Consider the following 12,869-nt stretch of genomic DNA (forward strand, 5'->3'; position numbering starts at 1 on the left):
GCAGCCCAGCCTAAAGCACTGTGTTTGAGACACATAAGAGGGGATAAATATGGATATTTATGCACCACCAAGCAAGCTAACCAAACTCCTTAAGGTTACTCTGACAAAATATAATTTGACTCCAGCTGCCATTGAAAAAGTCTGATGGTCTCTGAACCAATAACAACTCCACCTTTCTTCTTCCTTGACCCTCCTCTTTTCTCTCCTATAAAGGGGTCATGTAATGCATTTTATTTTTACATTTTATTTTTTTCATAAGGTCCACTTATGATTATAGTCATAATTCATGACCCTCTATTTAAAGCTGAAGTGTGTCATTTCTGCACCACTAGCGCCACCAAACGTAATTGCAAAAATATACATTGTTTTCAAACAGTCTTCTGAATACGTCCCCTATCTGCAACTGATCAAATGAGCAGAAAATCCCTCCCACAACTCACACCTTTGAGGCTGTCAGGTTGGACAAGTCACTCAAAACAAACAGAGGAATTTTTATAAAGCCACAGAAACACAGTGTTAACAATTTTCTAGACAATCAACCTACAAATTGCTTACTAATAGTTCTAAAGTTGGAATCCTTCAAAAGGATATGAAGGTCAGAAACCTTAGGATTTCAGAATGAGCTGTTTGTTCAGCTTAGTCTCAAAAGATGGTGTTTTTGATCTCTCATATGATCAACAAAAATTTGCTTCCTGGTGATATGACCCCTTTAGGTTAAGCTTTAATGTTCCATAAAATTATATCACTCCCCTGATCCTCACGTTGAGGATGATGAAATAATCATCTATACTGTACTAAAGGGCCAAATATACTTCATACGAAATCGAAGAACAAACGGGTGTGATGTAATTTAGAACAAAATCTGGCCAAAAAGATGTTCATTTTGGTGGTTCGTAACACCTCGCCTGGGCGAACTTTTAGGAAAACTTCTAACGACGTCATGCAATTTTAGTTTTGTTTAATTAGTCTACAAAAGGAATCAAATCTACACAAATACTCTCAAGTACCCATTCACTCATGTGCCATCTGCAGTGAAAGCCATTTACACATCAGCCCAAAGTAAGCCTATCATCATTCTTCTGTCTTTATTCTGCACATTAACACTTTTATACACTGATCTTTGCAGCAGTATCATCAGTGCCATTATAAATTACAATAACAGAGTACAAACGGCACATTTTATGGCCATGTGTAGCACATTAGCACCATGAATACAAAATGTAAACAAGACAAATTAAACATTTTCTAGTGCATAAACAGTATATTACTTTAAATCATCATCGAGTGGTTAAAACAGCTTCTTATACTGACCTCATGTGAATTCTACTGATAGAATGAGGCATAAAGTTATTGATAGCACATTTTAATGTCACATTAGTTTATGTTTTACTGAGCGTCCTCATATTTAAATGTACTTCTAAACACCTCCCACAGTGGTGTGGCGGGTGTCTGAATGTTCGGGAACAGTATACTGTTGTTCGGCTGTTTAGAACTTGTTTTTACCTCTGAACGAAGAATGAATAAGAACTTCCCTGGAAGTACACCGATCAGCCACAACATTAAAACCACCTGCATAATATTGTGTAGGTCCCCCTTGTGCAACCAAAACAGTGCCAACCTGCATCTCAGAATAGCATTCTGAGATACTATTCTTCTCACCACAATTGTGCAGAGCTGTTATCTGAGTTACCGTAGACTTTGTCAGTTCGAACCAGTCTGGCCATTCTCTGTTGACCTTTCTCATCAACAAGGCATTTCTGTCCACAGAACTGCCCCTCACTGTATTTTTTTTTTGGTTTTGGCACCATTCTGAGTAAACTCTAGAGACTGTTGTGCGTGAAAATCCCAGGAGATCAGCAGTTACAGAAATACTCAAACCAGCCCGTTTGGACCAACAATCATCCATGCGATTATCTAATCAGCCAATCATGTGGCAGCAGTGCAGTGCATAAAATCATGCAGATACGGGTCAGGAGCTTCGTTAATGTTCACATCATCCATCAGAATGGGGAAAAAAATTGATCTCAGTGATTTGGACAGTGGCATGATTGTTGGTGCCAGATGGGCTGGTTTGAGTATTTCTGTAACTGCTGATCTCCTGGGATTTTCACTCACAACAGTCTTTTTTTTTGTTCTAAAAACAAACCAAAAAATCCATTGAGCTGCAGTTAAGTGGATGGAAATGCCTTGTTGATGAGAGAGATCAACAGAGAACTGCTGCCACATGATTGGCTGATTAGATAATCGCATGGATGATTGTTGGTGCCAGACGGGCTGGTTTGAGTATTTCTGTAACTACTTATCTCCTGGGATTTTCATGCACAACAGTCTCTAGAGTTCACTCAGAATGGTGCCAAAAACAAAAAAAAAAGTACAGTGAAGGGCAGTTCTGTGGACAGAAAAGTCTTGTTGATGAGAAAGGTCAACAGAGAATGGCCAGACTGGTTCGAACTGACAAAGTCTATGGTAATTCAGATAACCGCTCTGTACAATTGTGGTGAGAAGAATAGTATCTCAGAATGCTGTACTGAGATGCAGGTTGGCGCTGTTTTGGCAGCACGAGGGGGACCTACACAATATTAGGCAGGTGGTTTCAATATTGTGGCTGATCGGTGTAAATCCAGGCCTTAATGCTGCCTTCATGTGCTTTCAGAATTATCCTACTTCCCAGAAGTTCCCATTTCTGAAGTGGTAATTATGAGAACTTTGCATTCAAGTGCTTTGTCAGAAAGAAAAGGAAACATGGAGGACACAAGGTTAATTTTTGCAAATTTCGAAGGAAACTCTTATTTTGACACCGTAATACACGCTTCTCAGTCAGTTTGCTGACAATAATGGAATATTAGTCAAATACATGCTATATATTTGGTGTACAAATGTACAATATGGATCAAATGGATGCTGATAAGTGTATAAGTGTAGGACCAAAACGACAAGCACTAACAATTAGCTGTATTTAGAAAAATGAATAAAACCTATCATTCACTAGAAAAACCATACTCTCCTCCACCATGTTGAAACTCAGAAACTCGGGTATCAACATTTTTCATTCGTAATTACGACTTGAGGGGTCATTCATGTGCAACTTCCGAAAAGGAAATTTGTATTTATGATTATTCCAATAGCACTTAAAGGCAGCGTTACACTCTAAAACTCCTTAACAACTAAATAAAAATAAACAGCGTACTGACATCAACATTCTCCTTTTCAGCAAAAAATTATTGTTTTAATTTATGTTTCAGCATGGATTGAAGCATCTGTTTTCCTGTTCTAATTCAAATTAACTTGTGTAAGCCTAAAGCAGTGTTGATTCAGATTGTTTGAGCAATGATTAATTAGTATGCCACATCTCCAATCGATAATTATGAAGTTAACTAGCTGATCACTCTGAGAGGAAACACAATAAGTGGCTGCTCTGGATAAATTGATTACATAATTTTAGAAAAGCTTTTAATCTACATTTGTCTGAACAACATCATGGGTTTAATTGTTTGCTGTGCAACAGTTCCATATTTGACCAAGCTTTTATCCAAAGCAACTAACAGTGCATTACTAGCACCATGCTCTACAAGTTATGCTACTGGAAACATTAGAAAATGAATTCACTTATATGGTTAACAGTCCCTACAAGAGTGGTTCTTGCTCTTTTCCTCACTGTTTCCTAACCTACAGTATATCTTATTGTTCTTATAAAAGAGTGGTTCTCAATTTTGTTCCTGAAGTACCACAGCACACCACTAATGGGCACTCTACTGATGGGTTGAATCAGGTGTGATAAATAAGAAAGATATCCAAAATGTTCAGTGCTGTGGTATTTCAAGACTAGGATTGAAAATGGCTTATTCCTGGGTTTTTGTAGAAGGCACCTTTCTGAAATATAATTTGAATGTGAACACTGTTTTTCTTATGCCGATTAAGGAATTAAGAGAAAGCGGTTTAACACACCTTCAGTAGGTTTCTGGTAGAGAGTGTGGTTTACAAGCACTTAGTACTTTATTAGGAACACTATGGTATTAATAAAGTGCCTGACGTGATCTTCTGCTGTTGTATCCCATGCAGCTCATGGTTCGACGTGTTGTGCATTCTGAGATGCTATTGTGTTCACTACAGTTGTACAGAGTGGTTATTTGAGTTACCGTAGCCTTTCTATCAGCTCGAACAAGTCCGGCCATTCTCCGTTTATCTCTCTCATCAACAAGACATTTACATCCGCAGAACTGCCGCTTACTGAATGTTTTTTTGTTTTTGAGACTGTTTTGAAACTCTAGAGACTGTTGTTTGTGAAAATCCCAGGAGATCAGCAGTTACAGAAATACTCAAACCAGCCTGTCTGGCACCAAAAATCATGCCACGGTCAAAATCACTGAGATAAATTTTTTTCCCCATTCTGATGATTGATCAGTTAAACATTAACTTAAACTTCTGACCCATATCTGCATGATTTTATGCACTGCACTGCTGCCACACGATTGGCTGATTAGATAATTGCATGAATAAATAGGTGTACAGCTGTTCCTAATAAAGTGTTCAGTGATGTATGTGGCTACATAAACGCTTAAGCGACGTTCTTATGGGTTTTTGAAGACTGCGCATGACACCAGATAACTACAGTAACCTCACCGGATGAAACGCTACATCAACTCAAGTCATCATGGTGGCAATAATTTAACATTTCAGGGAAGTACAGTGGGAAAACAAATTGCACACACACACACACACACACACACACACACACACACACACATACACACACACTATTAACTAAAACACAATATCTTTAAATTTCGACTACTGTCTCTCACATCTGCGTATATGCTTAGGTCCGCCGGGGGAATCCCGGAGTATGAAGTGAGAGGGCAACCCCAGTAGACCTCTGAAGACTGTGATGCCATCTGGAATTATTATACAACATTACTGAGCATAAAAAGCAGCTAATACAGCGCATGTACTGTAAATGCAAACACCGCCTCATGTTTTCAGTGGCTTTCATGCAATATATTACTTTCTGGTGTCCATGTAAATTAGCTCAATGTGCAGGAATGTATTTATACAACACTACAAACCTGCATATATAAAGAACATGCTTTATTCATTATCTAGAAGTTCTTCAACAAATTCAGTACATACTCTGACGCAGTGCTGGAGGTAGAGCACAGAAACTCCTGCCTTCAAACTTCATAATCCTGTCCTGTAAATGAATGTATCTCATTCTCGTCTGCAGGTTTTCTCAAACCATGCTTTACTCTCCATGGATAAAATATAAATCCAACCATGTGGATAAACATCATGTGTGTTCCACAGCTTAGGGCCACTCAAACTCTGTAAGAGCTTTGATTTGCCCAGCAGAACTCAGTGAGACAGGCTCTTTTACACAGTCAGAGTTGTTTGATGTTTCCAAGCTCAGAACTGTCCTCTGCACTCAATAATAGATTGATGTGTGTGAGTTAGACAGAGATCACAGCCTTACAGCTGTGCAAAGACAGCCCTTTAACAACCATCAGATATAATCTCCAAAGACAATAGACCATGCAATTTGTGGTGATGGGTATGCAAACCATAAACAGGAATAGACACAAATATGCACACTCTTTATGCTATTACAATGTGTTTGCTCGAGATAGCAGTGTTTATTTAATTTGTACACTCAAAAAAGCTTGATTGTTTTGATCTCCAGGCAAATTGCAAAGTAACATGACATCTGGGGCCAATATATTCACACTGGACTTACTATCAGCTTTTGTTTTCTTAGACACATTATTTAAAAAAACAACCATAAAATGGAATTTGGTTTCACATATTAAAGAGGCCATTATTCCAGGACCCTCTAATGCAGGGGTCGGCAACCTATGGCACGCGTGCCAGCATTGGCACGTGGAGGAGTAATCACTGGCATGCCAGCAACAGCGAGAGAGGAATAGACTATTTTATTTATATAAATTCCACACCTGCATTCCAATCTACATCTTGATGTAATCCAACCTCATGATCCCGCAGCATGTTTTTATGAGCTGAATGGGAGGCTAAACAAAAAGTTAACATGTGACGAGACTGCAGTATACCCAACAGACTCGTGCAGCGCGTGCAAGTAGCACTTCACTTTCTGTTAATTTTTGCTTTCAGAACAACACGTAATGCAATAAGAAAATCATCACTATTAATCCTTGAGATTTCCAACCCACCATACAGGAACACCCTCCTTAAACCATTGTCACACTCAAAATTACATTAAACGATTAAAAGAGAAAACATAAACCCACATGGTGGGGTTCAAAAATCTGAGTCTATTCAAAATATAAATTAAACCTGGAAATTTTGCAACATTGACCAGCCATTGACCAGGAAAATAAAAAATGGCACTCCATGTCAAAAATGTTGCCGACCCCTGCTCTAATGAAATACAAACAGGTGAAAGTTCAAAAATGTTTGTACATGTAAATGATTGTGCATTTTGTCCCTTACCTTTCCTGAACTTGCTCCAACATCAGCAGACAGACCACTGTGAGAAAGAGAGAGAGAGAGAGAGAGAGAGAGAGAGAGAGAGAAAGGACATTTTGTTGAGAGATTATAGCTAACAAAAGACATTAGGCAAAATGACATCCTCTGTCACCATTCACTTTCATTGCATCTTTTTTCTGTACAATAAAGTGAATGGTGACTGAGGCTTTCATTCTGCCTAACAAGTCCTTTAGAGTTCTATGGAGGAAAGAAAGCCATATGGGTTCAAAACAAATTGAGGATGAGTAAATGATAACAGAATTTTCATTTTTGGATGGACTATCCCTTTAAGTACGCAGAGAAAAATTACCTGGACAGTAATCAGAATGCAGTTTGCTTCAGGTTTTGGATGACAGGACTAATGAAGTGTGGAACAAAAAGGCACCTTGCCGTATTTTCAAGGGGAGCACTATAGAAATGAGCACATCCTCCAGAGATCCCAATAAGCCCATTTCCATTTGGGCCATTGTATGAGAAAGAGAGACAAGACCCCTGCTGTGAGTCATCCCACTACTGTCATCCCACTACCATGTCATAAATACATTTCAACCATCCTTGCTTATGGCAAGCCATCTAACAATAGCGTTTACATCTAGCTTTAAAATCATCTCAATGCTATTTTTAGAGAACCTCTTTCAAATCCACCATCTGTATGACTGGACTCACTGACCTGAGTGTAATGTCATTTAGTGAAAGGAATGAGACCACGACCGAAATTCAGAGGAATGCTGAAATATAACATAAAGTGGGGCTATTACATTAATGGAATAAAATTAATTCATTTCCACTTAATTGCCCAGATTACAACAGGTAAATGATCATTAAATGGTGTTAGCTCAATATATTTTATTTAAAAGTGACATATTGTACAGAATGACTCTTAAAGGACTCTCAGATTTCAGCATGCAGTGAGAAATAGTCCCATTGACCATTGTTTCACCTCCAAATATGCAATCACACCTTTTTTCCACCAGGCAAGTAGAAATCACTAGAGTGGTTCATTAAATTTCTAACAGAAAGAGAATGTGAAAGTGGCAGAATAAAGAAAATCAAACCAAAGTAAATCAAAGGTTTCAGCCCACAGGAAAGAAAAATCACAATGGAGAGCACTTTAACTCAACCTTTTCTCCTAGACATTAATGAGATTAAATGGTAGTAAAGAAGAAAAAAAAACTAGTAATCTCCAATGTTTTCTATAGAGTTTCAGAAGTGATCTCTACAATGTCACAAAGTGTTTTGTCAGATTTGCCAAGATACCAATGTCTTCCAATAAAACCAGAGATTTTAATATGAATAAAACATTTCTATTAAAATTCTTACAAGTCCAAATTATTTGAGATATGCTACCCACATTAATTTTAAAGCTCTTTAGTCATACTGTATTTCAACAGAAATCTCTTTTGTGTTTATTTTTGTTTCTCCCTTGCTGAAAGGCCAGTATTTTACCTTGTTACCAGCAAATGTTGTGTTTTGGTCACTGGTCCCCAGACTGGGATGCTGGTGTCCCTAAAAGGCTTTTTAACCAGCAAGAAATCCTTGTTTAACCTGCCTCACCAGAAAGATCTTGCTAGTAAACCAGCTTCACCAGCTAAGTTTTCAATGCTATGCTGGTCCACCAGCTAGACCAGCTTGGAACAACATGGAAATTCATTTTAGTCTAAGCTGGTCTTTTCAGAATGGTTCTGAAGCATTTTAGGACAAAAATGAGAGACAAAGTTGATACTTAAATTAATCAAAAGTGACAACTCTATTTAGTCTCCTGAACTCTGAAAGAGCATCCTTGAAGCAATGCAATGTTCTTCTATGAGTCTCTGAATAAAGAACACTAATTAAGCCTCACCTATGGGCGTTGCTATTGGCTGAGCTCTCAGCAATCTGTGAGCTAGGGATCCACTTGGTCTCATCCACCACAGTGCGTGCATGAGGCAGCCGCCCCACATCCTTTATGGTCATCAACATGTTGCGGGAATTCTTTAAGATTTGCACAGCCTCGTCATGAGGAATACTTCGGAAACTATGGCCATTGACATCCAGTATCTGATCCCCTACCTACAAAGAGAGAGAGAGAGAGAGAGAGAGAGAGAGAGAGAGAGAGAGAGAGAGAGACCTCAGAGACCTGAGAATACTAAATAAGAGAAAATGAAAAACACAATGATGCCTGGCACAATGGCACATAGCCCACGCACCACAGGAACGTGTTAGAAAGAGCTGAACTCAGATAGAGATTTCAATTATGCAACATTTTGTAGTGATAAACAAGCCATCCTTCCAGCAAACAAAAATCATGATCTGTATACGAACAGTTTAAATCTGCATCACCAGAATGACCATTGTTGTAAAACGTTGCAGATTCAGAACGTTGTAGACTCTGTTATGAGAATTATCTGTCTCATTGCCAAATTCCCTCAGTAACAGACTGAGGAGGGAGGGAGTAGAAAATAAAGAAAAAGATAAAAAGAGAGGGAGTGCAGATATTGCATTCACCAGAAATGATCTGGTTACAAGCCACAGACAAAAGAGACCAATCTGTTTTCATTAAAACTACTTGGCCAAAACAGAATATCAGTGATGTGCTGTAAATCAATGCAATGAAAATAGCTCATAAAAACTTTCTGTGTGCAGTTCAGCATGGAGGTACTGCAGTTGATGACCACAACATTATTGTTTTAACTCTAGATTCATAACTCTTGATGGCTTCCCTGCTCTAAACCATCCAGATTACAGACTCCACATTCAATTCAAACTTATTTTTTTGCAACAAACTGTTAAATCTCACTTATATAAAGGCTGCAGTATATGTGCTCTGTTCCAAAACATAGTAAGTTGCCTACAGAGGTGGCATTTTAAGGCATCATAGGTGCGCTACAGAGGCCTAGATAGCCCTGGGCTTTCGAGCCTATAGCCCCGAATAATTTTTCTCTAGCCCGAACACTTTCTCCTTCATCATCGTACCATGCATCTAATATTTCCCCTATGGTTGCTAGGAGCTGTGGCATTGCCCCTCCCCCACTTTAATATGAGTAGAAAGTTGGCTGTGCTTACAATAGCATACAATCATACTACTCTTACTGTTTCTGCAATATGTAGATAAGGCCGAACTAGTAAGAGTAGCATACTAGTATGCACTGTGGCATGCATCACTCTTGCATATTTGAGTGAGAGACTGAAAGCCAAATGTATTGGAGAAACAGGGTGATTTGAAATGTATATCAGACAGTTTGTGCTAAAAAACAAACACCACACAATTTGTCAGATGAGAAAAAGGATGAAGAAGCAGTAAAAAACCTCCTCAGGGTTTGGGTGGCTGCAGCCCCAACCCGAAGCTTCATCTGACCCAGGTAGACTGTTTATGCTCGGGCAGGTTAATGTTGTTCCATAGCAGCTTTAGGCTGGAGACAATAAACCAGAGGCATATACAGTATATAAACTACAGCTAACTTCCTCGAAGCTTGTGAATGAATGAGGCTGTATTATTATTTTGTTTTTTATGTCTTCTGTTATAGCAGCTGTTTTAACACACAATATTAGCTGTTATTATCAACATTTATCTGGTCAGTCCCAAATATTTAGATATATAACCCTTAAAACAAAGAGTAATTTACATGTGCTCGAGGAATTTGAAAACTTACAGTCATGAGCCAGAACATTAAAATTTTTTGCAAAACTGTTTTATGATGACACAATGCCATGAACTTTGCAATCTTTGCCAAATATAGCAACAATTTTTTTTTATTCTTATAAGCACATATTTTAGCATATTTACGTCCTGGTTACTTTCGTAACCTCCATTCCCTGATGGAGGGAACGAGACATTGTGTCAATGTAGTGACACTAGGGGTCACTCTTGGGAGCCCCAAACAACTCTGCTTTTTTGAAAAAAGGCCAATGAGAATTGGCGAGTGGAATTTGCATGCCACTCCCCCAGACATAGGGGTATAAAAGGAGCTGGTATGCAACCACTCATTCAGGTTTTGTGCTGAGGAGCCGAGACCAGGTCCCGGCCATTTCAGCGGGTAGTTCAGCTTTGTGGCAAGAGGGACACAATGTCTCGTTCCCTCCATCAGGGAACGGAGGTTACGAAAATAACCAGGACGTTCCCTATCTGTCACTCACTCAACGTTGTGTCGATGTAGTGACACTAGGGTTCCCTATACAAAACGCCACAACTAGCTGAACTGTGTTTACGTGAACTGGCGGTGTGTGACGGGCAGACTGCTGTGTGCCTCGTAGCCAGCGCACCAGGCCATCACGTAACCTCCCCCAACGCTCTTATGGGCGTCGAACGGTCCATCAGGAACAAGTCGACTGCCCAACTACAGGGACAGGCTAGCTCAGCCGAGGCCTCTTTTCCCTCTCTTTTCTCCCCAAAAAGAGTGGAATTTGTTAACCTACTGGGAGCCATAAGTGTCTGCATGGGGGGTGTCCCTCCCAAGGGGAAGACACCACGGAGACCACATCCTGGTGGAGTGGGCTCGTAACCCCGCATGTCCTGAGCCTGGTATGCCATCGTCTGTTTGGAGACAGCGCTTCCTTTCCGCTGTCCACCAAAGCAAACAAAGAGCTGCTCGGAGCTTCAAAGGCTTTGCATGCGATCCAAATAGATGCGTAAAGCTCGCACTGGACACAGCAACACCAAGGCTGGGTCTGCCTCCTCCTGGGGCAGCGCTTGCAATACTGGAGTACTGGAGTACGAGGTCCCTGTGTGCACACTGCAACTCTCAAGAGTGAGCTAGTATTAGCCAGTCGTCGAGATAGTTGAGGATGCGGACGCCCACTTCCCTTAGCGGGGCAAGGGCAGCCTCTGTGACCTTCGTGAAGACGCAAGGGGACAGGGACAGGCCGAAGGGGAGGACCTTGTACTGGTACGCCTGGCCTTCGAAGGCAAACCACAGGAAGGGTCTGTGTCGAGGTAAGACCGAGGCGTGAAAGTACACATCCTTCAGGTCTACAACCGCAAACCAATCTTGATGCCGGATGCTCACTAGAATGCATTTTTGCTTCTTGAACGGGAGACTGTGCAAAGCCCAGTTCAGTACTCGCAGGTCCAGGATTGGTCGCAACCCACCGCCTTTCTTCAGTACGATGAAGTAAGGGCTGTAGAAACCTGTTTTCATCTCGGCTGGAGGGACAGGCTCTATCACACCCTTGCGCAGAAGGGCAGTGATCTCCGCACGTAAGGTAGCGAGCCATGCGCCCAAACTCCGGGTGAGGGGGACCAAGGGAATGATCACGTCGGATGTACCGGCGGGTGGGGCCTTGCAGCGGGGCGGAGCTCGAGGTGCCACGTCGAGGGGACTCGAGCCCCATGGCTGTGCTGAGTCCAGGGACATCGAAGCACTTACCTGGCTTCTGCCACCCACCATAAGATTGGCCGAAGAGGGAGGAGGAGGAATCTCGTCCCCATAGTCCACTGGAACCAGTCCCGTGTGGGCGTTTGTGCCACAGCTGGGCGCACAGGGGTGGGGGGTCCGCCGCTGGAGTGCCATACCTGCCAAAATGGGATGGTGGACAGTGGTCATGACGACGGCCATGCGCACCGGATATGTGACCCAGGAGACAAGGGAACCATTCTTTTGTCAGGCTTTTGGGTGCCGCAGCCTCCTGGGCATGCGTCGACAAAAGATTCTCCTCCTGGCCTTCCACCGGGGGATGGAGTGGTCTGTTGACCAGCCCCAGAGAAGTGTGTCTCCTCGCTCCTGGGTCACCCGTCTCAGGGGCGCTTCGAAGCCTTCCTCAGGTTCTTAGTGGCCGGGCGCGAGACGGGTGGCGTCTGCTTCTTACGGAGGGCTCCACGCCGGTGTTGTTGCTGCAGCAGGACGCCCTTGGCGACGAACAGAGAGGGTGCGGGGTCTTAAGCCGCGACGGGGCAGGATTTGTTGTAAAACCACCGTTTGCTTCTTCACCGCCGAGAACTGCTGGGCAAAGTCCTCGACGGCATCGCCAAACAGGCCAACCTAGGAAATGGGGGCGTCAAGGAACCGTGCCTTGTCCGCCTCTCCCATCTCGACCAAGTTGAGTCAAAGGTGGTGCTCCTGGACCACCAGGGTGGACATCGCCTGCCCGAGAGACCGCACCGTGACCTTTGTCGCCTGGAGAGCGAGTTCGGTCACCGAGCGCAGTTCCTGCATCAATCCCGGGTCAGAACTACCCTCGTGCAGTTCTTTTAGCGCCTTGGCTTGGTGTACTTGCAGGAGAGCCATGGCGTGCAGGGCGGAGGCGGCTTGTCCAGCGGCACCGCAGGCTCTAGCCATCAGGGACGACGTAAACCTACAGGCCCTGGACGGGAGCTTCGGGCGTCCACGCCAGGTGGCGGCGCTCTGTGGACACAAGTGCACCGCAAGCGCCTTATCCACCTGGGGGATCACCGAATACCA

General features: G+C 42.3%; 1 protein-coding gene across 1 annotated transcript in view; it reads right to left on the reverse strand.

Annotated features, from left to right (window-relative positions):
- Positions 1 to 12,869, reverse strand: part of LOC127424076 (whirlin-like) — a 116,404-nt gene that overhangs the window by 22,749 nt on the left and 80,786 nt on the right. The window contains exons 4-5 of the mRNA XM_051668859.1: positions 8,336 to 8,544; positions 6,460 to 6,496 (exon numbers count right to left, since the gene is read on the reverse strand). Coding sequence (XP_051524819.1) covers positions 6,460 to 6,496; positions 8,336 to 8,544 — 246 coding nt within the window. The remainder of the gene's footprint in view (positions 1 to 6,459; positions 6,497 to 8,335; positions 8,545 to 12,869) is intronic.

The sequence above is a fragment of the Myxocyprinus asiaticus genome, chromosome 3 (genome assembly GCF_019703515.2).
Source record: "Myxocyprinus asiaticus isolate MX2 ecotype Aquarium Trade chromosome 3, UBuf_Myxa_2, whole genome shotgun sequence".
Lineage (NCBI taxonomy): Eukaryota > Metazoa > Chordata > Actinopteri > Cypriniformes > Catostomidae > Myxocyprinus > Myxocyprinus asiaticus.